This window comes from Bufo gargarizans, chromosome 3 (assembly GCF_014858855.1).
Source record: "Bufo gargarizans isolate SCDJY-AF-19 chromosome 3, ASM1485885v1, whole genome shotgun sequence".
Classification (NCBI taxonomy): domain Eukaryota; kingdom Metazoa; phylum Chordata; class Amphibia; order Anura; family Bufonidae; genus Bufo; species Bufo gargarizans.
In genome coordinates, this window is record NC_058082.1 from 313,292,917 (window position 1) to 313,301,252 (window position 8,336).

Below are 8,336 nucleotides of genomic sequence, written 5' to 3' on the forward strand. Positions count from 1 at the left end.
TTCTTATGGCCTTCCTTTATTATTCCTGCTAGAAATTTATGAGTAAAGGTACAACTGGGTGTTACCAGTTGGGGGGTGTCCCTGTACAGTCTGATACTGACAGCACTGATTGGACCGTATTGGACAATAGATGGACACACACCCAACTGGTAACACTCCATTGTACTGTTATTCACAAATGTTAGGCAGAAATAATAGGACTAGCACAACATATACTCCCGAATTGTAATTTCATGTGGAAAACAATTACTTACTAAAACAGGCATTTCAAAAGAGGTGATCGGTTCAACTGTTGCACATCTTGCAATGTAAAGGTCACCCAAGATAATGACTATAATATGAGTAATAGGGGAATATATTACCTTTGATTGCCATTGTGTGGACAGTTGTCAGTGTAATTCTCCCATATTAATGATAAATGGCAAATGAGATGCTCCAGCTCAGGAAGAAGACTGAGGGCTCATTCACACGACCATATTGTCGTCATGCCCGTGTTGTGGACCACAAAAAGTCTAATTCACTGTAACATGAATCGGTGATAATGCCAAGTGGCAGCTAGAAAATATGTTCTTACATGTTTGTGTACACTATGTTGCCATTTCTTATAATTGCGGCCATTGCAATATGATACGTGCTGTATATCGTCATCTAATACTCTTATAGTCACAGCAGATTCCAAGTCCAGTCTTCACGTTCCTTGACATTTCTTGCATTAGAATATTTACAAGGAGGCTATCCTGGCCTTGATTGGTTTGCATCTTCTATGTTCTTAATAATGTCAGGGGATGCTGAAAAGACATTCACGTTTCTGCAGAGATTCTCCAGTCTCCTCACCTCAGCATATCTGTGGCTTCCACGTCTGCATAATTCTGTAAGTAGTCCTACACACCCTTTGTCTCACTCCAATATGCAAAGCACAGGATGCATTACACCAAAATAGGGGAATAGTCTTAGTGCAAGTAGGCATTCCCATAGGCGCCTTCCCTAGGCACAGGAGGGTGTGTAACGTAAAAAAATACAACCCCCAAACACATGCGTGTTTGGCTAGGCTGAGTGTGCATAGGCTGTCCATAAGGGTCTGTTCACACATCCGTAATTTGGTCTGCATCTGTTCCGCAATTTGCGGAACGGGTGCGGACCCGTTCACTTTCAATTGGCTTGGAACAGACCCACATCCGCATTTCCGGGATCTGTATTTTCGGGATACGCAATTCCGTTTCTGAAAAAAATAGAACATGTCCTATTCTTGTCCGCATTTCTAGTATAGTGTCGGCCATGTGCGGTCTGCAAATTGCGGATTGCACATTGCCGGTGTCCGTGTTTTGCGGATCGGCAAAACACTGACTGACGTGTGAATGGACCCTAAGGAAAGGAAAACAAGCCGCTGTCGAACACCTCTGGCAGCAGTTTATCCACCTTGAGAACAAAAGACTTGTCATACTGACTTCCATCATGCCAGCGTTTCTTATCCCCGACATCTGTCAGGTTAGTCCAAACTGCAACAGAAAATGTTACTTTAGGGCCTCTTTCACAATTTTTGTATAGTTTTAACCTAAATAATCATATTTTAACATCTTTATAAAGTATCCCATTGCTTTCTATATCTCCATTTGCCTCTGTTAAAAGAAAAAAAGGATAAAAGGATATTTACTTCCATTATTTAAAAAAGGATGTGTTAGGGTATGTTCAGATGTAGGAGTTTGGGCCTGGGTTTCAGCACGGATTCGGATTCTATTCAATGGAAGGCTGTGCTGCAGTTCACGCGGCCGAAAGGTTTTGCCATGTGGTTTTAAAGACTGCTCCAAGAATGTACAGGTCCATTCTCGGCGCGGTCACCCAGCGGTCCCATTACATTCAGTGGATCTAAACCTAGAGCGGGTCTGCACGAAAACGCACGGCAAAAACTGCAGAGCAGCGGTGGCTGTTTTATCCTTTGTGTGAACGGACCCGTTAAAGAGCATGTGGTTGGCATACAGCATTTTTTTATTACATTTCTGAAAGTGGTGGGAACCTAGTGAGAATGCATGGTACAACTTCTTCTGCAGTCCAATGCGCCAGTGCTAAGCGTAATTGTAATCGCACAATTGGTGAACTTACATGATGAGATGGCATTTCCTCTTCTAAACCTGGGTCGCTTCTATGTATTCCTCTTTCATATGTTTCAGAAACACTTGCTGGTGGATATAAGAGCAGCTGGAATCCATCCGATATATTTTTGCACTGCTCATTATGTAGAGATGCTGATGAAGACAGAGGTACCGCTTGTGTTTTCAGCATTTCGGATGTCTGGTTTCACTCCCTCCCAGGTAATAATGGCTGATACTCTTTTTGCCTGTTAAGGCTGCCATAGAATTAAAGAGCTTGTTCACCCTTGGGGACTTTTTCTGCGGACCCACGGTGGGAATAATCATACTTACCTGACCTTCCCTCCCACCCGTTGTGTTGTGGCTCATTCGCTCCCCTTGGGTGCCACAGGTCTCCCTTCATCAACATCCGGTTTGTATGCAGATCATGTGGCTGCTGCAGCTAACGATTGGCCGCAGTGGTGACATGTCACCCATACATCAGGACACTGGGTTATGTGACGCATAGGTGACACGTCTCCTCTACAGCCAGTCATTGGTGATCTGTATGGTCAAACAGGATGCCATAGGCATAGACCCACAGGGGAATGTACAGAAAGACAGGTCCTTTAATTATGCTGCTTTGGCATTTAAAAACCAAAAAAATTTGTTTTCCCGTTTTCTTTTAATTCTTGTAGGCAATCTAAACCCTACAGGAAAATCCAATCCCAGTCCTAGAATTCCATGTTTCACATTTCTTTCATGCGCTTTGCTTTGTTTCAGATCTGTCAGCACTGGCTGAGTCAATGTTTCTGGAACTACCTGGACTGGGGTGAGATCTGTCATTATCTGGGAGTATGTATTCTCCTTGGAGCAGATTACCAGGTCTACATGTGCATTGCCGTATTCAAACACCTTCAGCAAGAGATCCTACAACATACCCAAACCCAAGATTTACAGGTCTTCCTGAAAGTGAGTGTAATCCAGATGACATGCCTGGTAAACCTAGAATTATTCAGTAGAGACCCTGAAGGACTCCATAGTGAATAAGTATCTTCCCTTCTTCTGAGTTGTCTCTGAAAAGGAACATTTAGGTGGCCCTGTTCAGTCCAACAAGAATACATGAGTCCCAACTTCTAAAATAGTGGCCTAACAAGGGGTCATCACAATGCATAAAATATACCTCTATTTTTAGCAGGGGTGTAGCTATAAGGGGTGCCAAGATCACAGCCAAGCTCTGAGGGGGGCTGAAGGGTTAAATGTCACACACTATGTGTGGAGCCATATTACAGATTTTCCATTATGATCTGGGAGCTTCAGGTTACACCGTTTTTGGAGGACACAGTAGTGGGGTAGACTGTGCTATTGTGCCCTTAAAGGGGTTGTGCAGTGTATACCAATAATGACCTATTCTCACAAATAGCTGATCGGTGGGGGTGCAGGCACACTGTCTAGATTGTAGCGGCAGTGCCCTTCTCCCATTCAAGTGGGTGCTCACTTTTAAAAAGAACTCCTACAAATGGAGAGCAGTCCTGACTTCAATCTTTTGGACCTCATTTGCCTGACTGAAGTGAATGGATCTGACAACCGTATTCAAATGTATGGAATTCTCAGCAGAAAAGTAAATGATGTGAAGAGCTTTTTTTCCTATGGTGTAATGAAATTAAATTACCCGCTTTTTAAAAAGAAGCCTTAGTTTATCTCCTAGTGATCAGCTGTAATCTTCAGCAGAAGCCTCGTCTGGTGCAGGTATATGTGCCATTACATGCCAGCTATTTAAAATAAGCACTCAGTTTTTGTATTGTAACCAACATGAGAGGGGCTACTAAAGTGCAGCACCTTAAGGCTTCGTTCACATCTCCATTAGGAGATCCAGCAGGCTGTTCCAGCACAGAGCATCCTGCCAGATATCACAGGATCCGGCGGTGCTACTTTACCGCCTGATCCCCATTGACTGCAATGAGATCCGGTGGTGATCCGGCTGATTTCCGGCATAAATGCCGGGTTTCGGCTGGACAAAAAACTTTGCATGCAACAGTTTTTTGTCTGGCCAACAGCCGGCATTTGGAGATGTGAACGCACCCTTACCAGCTGCTCCATTGCAGGAGAAAAGTACACATCATATGTGACCACCGGACCAAAAGCGCGCCAGCCAGAAGTAAGGTACTGTAGGCAAATCTATGAGACTCCTATGGAAAGACATACCTCCGACTGACACAGCAGCTGTAGAAGTCTGGTGGTCACGTGATGCAACAGCGGCTCGAATCGGTGGGGGTGCCCTGCAATAAAGTGTCTGTTAAAGGGTAACTGTCATATTTGTTTTATTTGCTAGTTTATTAGAGCTAGGCATGTATACCTGAGTTAATGATTGTCAAAAGATCTGTAATTACCTTATAATAACAGCTTTCATTAATGTCCTCTGTCCCTTTCCACTGGTCCTTAGTGACCACCCATATGTGTTTTTACTGACGTAAACAAAGGGGGTTTTAGCTAAACGGCTGGCTTTAATCAATCATTACATGTACTTAAAATGGTGCATTAAAAACTATAACTTGTCTTGCAAAAAAATAAGACCTCATACAAGTACATTTATGAAAAAAAAAAAAAAAGTTCTAGCTCTTGGAATGCAATTTTTTTAAAATGTGCTTGGTCACTAAGGGGTTAAAAGACCGTTGCTAGCGCTTATCTGTCTCTGGCTAAGAAGACAGGAAGACAGAGGGGCGGTCCTTCACACTGCATGCCTGTGTAAAGTTACATTACCCTACTTTGTGAGATTTCCCTACCTCCTAACTTCCGGTCGCACCGCTAATAACGTGAGGAGGCATGTCTGAGTTTTATCGATCTGCGCATGCGCAAAAGGACAGTTTAGGGAAAATCTCACAGCGGAGTTCAGCTGCACACTGGGACACTGCGCATGCGCCGGAGAACCTCAGTAGGGAAATATTACGGCCCAGTGCGCAAGCTCGGCTAACTCCAGAACATTCATCCAATCTCTGCGCCTGCGCAATGTGGGGGTAGGGAGATCTCATGGCCATATTTTCTGTTAAATAAATAAACATATATATATATATATAGGTTGTCTGCTTGCGCATATATATATATATATATATATATATATATTTATTTAACAGAAAATATGGCCATTAGATCTCCCTACCCCCACACTGCGCAGGCGCTGAGATCGGATGGATGTTCTGGAGTAAGCCGCGCTTGCGCACTGGGCCGTAATATTTCCCTACTGAGGCTGTGCAGCTGAACTCCGCTGTGAGATTTTCCCTAAACTGTCCTTTTGCGCATACGCAGATCGACAAAACTCTGGAAAGCCTCCTCATGTCATTAGCAGTGCGACCGGAAGTTAGGAGGTAGGGAAATCTCACGAAGTAGGGTAATGTAACGTTACACCCAGGCATTAGGCTTCACAGTGAGGAGGCGTGTCTCAGTAATCCAGTCTGATTGGCTGGCAAGGAGCTGCTGGATACAGCAAGTGTGTATGGGAAGTGAGGGAAAGGCCTCAGAGAACTGGCAGAGGAGCCATCTTGAGAAGGTCCTCATTGTAAATGTTTAAACAGCCGTAACTAAGGGAAAAACTCAAGGAAAACAATGGTATGTGAACAAACTAAAGATATGTATAATGCTGCTGCAGCAGTAACATATGCTAAAAAAAATATATTATTTGAATTTTTTTAATGAAAACTTGACAGTTACCCTTTAAGTAGTTTTACTATTTTCACTGATAAGTAGTATCCCCCCAACACCCCCTCCCTCTCGCAGTAACAGGGCCAGGCACTCTAGGGATAATTGTGCCCAGCCCTGAAATTTTGCGGCTGCACATGCGCCTCTTTGATCACCCCACGCACTGTATAGTACTGAAGCTTACTGGGCTGATTGAACTTGTAGTGCGCATGCATCCATCTGCCTGGAGAGCTTCAATACTGTACAGCATGTGCGCCGATCAAAGAGGCACTCGGTCACAAGAACACTATTACCTCTACACTGCTTGGCCCTCAGAGCCAGGCAGGCACAACTGGCACTTAAAGTGAGAGAAGCTTCAGGTGCAACAGAGCACCCCTGTTGCACTAAGGGGCTAATCTGCCTAATTGCTTATATCTCTGGATTGGGACCACCGATCAACATGGGACAAATGGGGTTGCATTTAGCTGCCAAGCAGACACCTCCAGTGTCCAGCTGGATTGATTTCAAGGTATATGGTGCCCGATTTTATATTATGTTTTATTTCCAAACAGGAAGAAGCAATTCATGGATTTAAAGTTGGCGATTATTTGGAATTCATGGAAAGCCTAGAGCAAGTTTACAGGCCAATGGTCTTAAAAGAAATGAAAAAATGCTGCACGTAATTGACCAAGCCACAGGAAAAAATACCAACCTTCTCAGAGACTGTGATGTTTAAAGGGCATCTGTCAGCAGATTTGTACCTATGACACTGGCTGACCTGTTACATGTGCGCTTGGCAGCTGAAGGCATCTGTGTTGGTGCCATGTTCATATGTGATTGCATCGCTGAGACATATGATCTTATAATATATGCCAGTGAGTCTCTACAAGCAACAGGGACGTTGTCATTACACCTAGAGGCTCTGCTCTCTCTGCAACTGCCGCACACTTTAATTGACAGGGCCAGGCAGTGAAAACGTCAACATGTCTGGTCCTGTCAATAAAAGTGGAGAGGGCACAGCAGATGCAGTCATGCGGGCACATACGAACATGGCACCAACACAGATGAGTTCAGCTGCCGAGCGCACATGTAACAGGTCAGCCAGTGTCATGGGTACAAATCTGCTGACAGATGCCCTTTAAAGGGAATAAAAGGTGGAATACGCATGTAGACTGGATTCACACGGTTGTTCTGATTTCTGTCCACACAACACGGACATACTGTATCTAGATGTCTGTGTGGCAACCGGGTGCAACTATATTTTACGGACCCTTTCATTTGATTGGATTAGTCTAGGACAGAAAATGGACTATTATGGTGCAAGTTTCTGTGCACGGACAGCTGACGCGTGAATCGCACTTTTATTGGGTCCATGTGCTATGCAGGTGCAAACCGGATGGCACAAGAGCGTAAAATATGGCTGTGTGAATTAGACCTAAACATGTACTCACTTGTACACCATATGTTCTTTATATGTGTATTATGTTCTAGTTCTGAGAACCGGAGTGAGTGATATTAGCAGCTTTCCTTATAACCGTACTCTTAAGATGCCAACCTTAGTGTTTTGTCTGATGTTGAATGTGTTTGGATAGAACATTTGCATTACGCTGTATAAATATGGCTAATAATAATAATAATCATTATTTTTGTAAAAATAAACTAATTTATTTTTAAGGTTTTTGTTCTTAGTTCTGCTTTACCACAATATTTGTGCCGATTCGATATTATTACTTGGTGTTGCTGGTTGGCCACGCACCTTAAAATACTGTATGTATCTTAACCACCTCCGGACCGCCTAACGCACATGTGCGTTCCGGAGGTGGCAGCGGTGCGCACAGTCACGCATATACGCGTCATCTCGCGAGATGACGCGAATATGCACGCGCACATGCACAGTTCGCGCCGGCATTTCACACAGCAGTATTTCGTCAGCAACCTGCCAGCCAATGATCGTGGCTGGCAGGTTGCTGATTTTTAAAAAATCCAATCAAAGTGCCAGATAGCAGATCATATTAGTAAATATGATCTGTTATATGGCTGACTGCTCCTCTGCTGGTTCTTTTCGTCGGTTGGATCCAGCAGAGGAGCAGGCTTCACAGTGAGTACACCAAACACTACACTATAGCCCCTGATCACCCCCCTGAACCCCAATTAACCCTTTGATCACCCCTTTGATCACCCCTGTCAATCACAAGTGAAAAGAAAAAAGTGATCAGTGCAAACTGTCACTTTTTTTTTTCACTGTTATTGACCGTTAGGTTTTAGGTATAGTTTAGGTCCCTTGGTTAGGTAGTTAGCGATCAGTTAGCGCCCAGCCCACCGCACCGCAGTCCGTTATTCGCTGATTAGCGTATCGCTAATCAGCATTTGTACTTTTATAGTATCTGGAAGTGATCAAAACTGATCACGGTCAGATCTATAATTGTATTAGTGTCACTTTAGTTCGCCCTCCACCCAAAACGCAGTGTTTGCCCGATCAGGCCTGATCGGTCGCCCACACGTGCGTTCGCCCACACCCGTTCCACCGCAGTGACAAAAAAAAATTTTTTTTTGATCACTGCACATTCACTTTACACGCACTGCGGCGATAAAAAAATCAGT

General features: G+C 44.0%; 1 protein-coding gene across 2 annotated transcripts in view; it reads left to right on the forward strand.

Moving 5' to 3' along the window:
* TBC1D32 (TBC1 domain family member 32) overlaps positions 1-7,413 on the forward strand; it is a 64,618-nt gene extending 57,205 nt beyond the window's left edge. For both annotated transcript variants that reach the window (XM_044287281.1, XM_044287282.1), the window contains exons 31-34: positions 717-871; positions 2,166-2,306; positions 2,847-3,035; positions 6,308-7,413. In XM_044287281.1, coding sequence (XP_044143216.1) covers positions 717-871; positions 2,166-2,306; positions 2,847-3,035; positions 6,308-6,418 — 596 coding nt within the window. In that variant the 3' untranslated portion in view covers positions 6,419-7,413. The remainder of the gene's footprint in view (positions 1-716; positions 872-2,165; positions 2,307-2,846; positions 3,036-6,307) is intronic.
* The last annotated feature ends 923 nt before the right edge of the window (positions 7,414-8,336 follow it).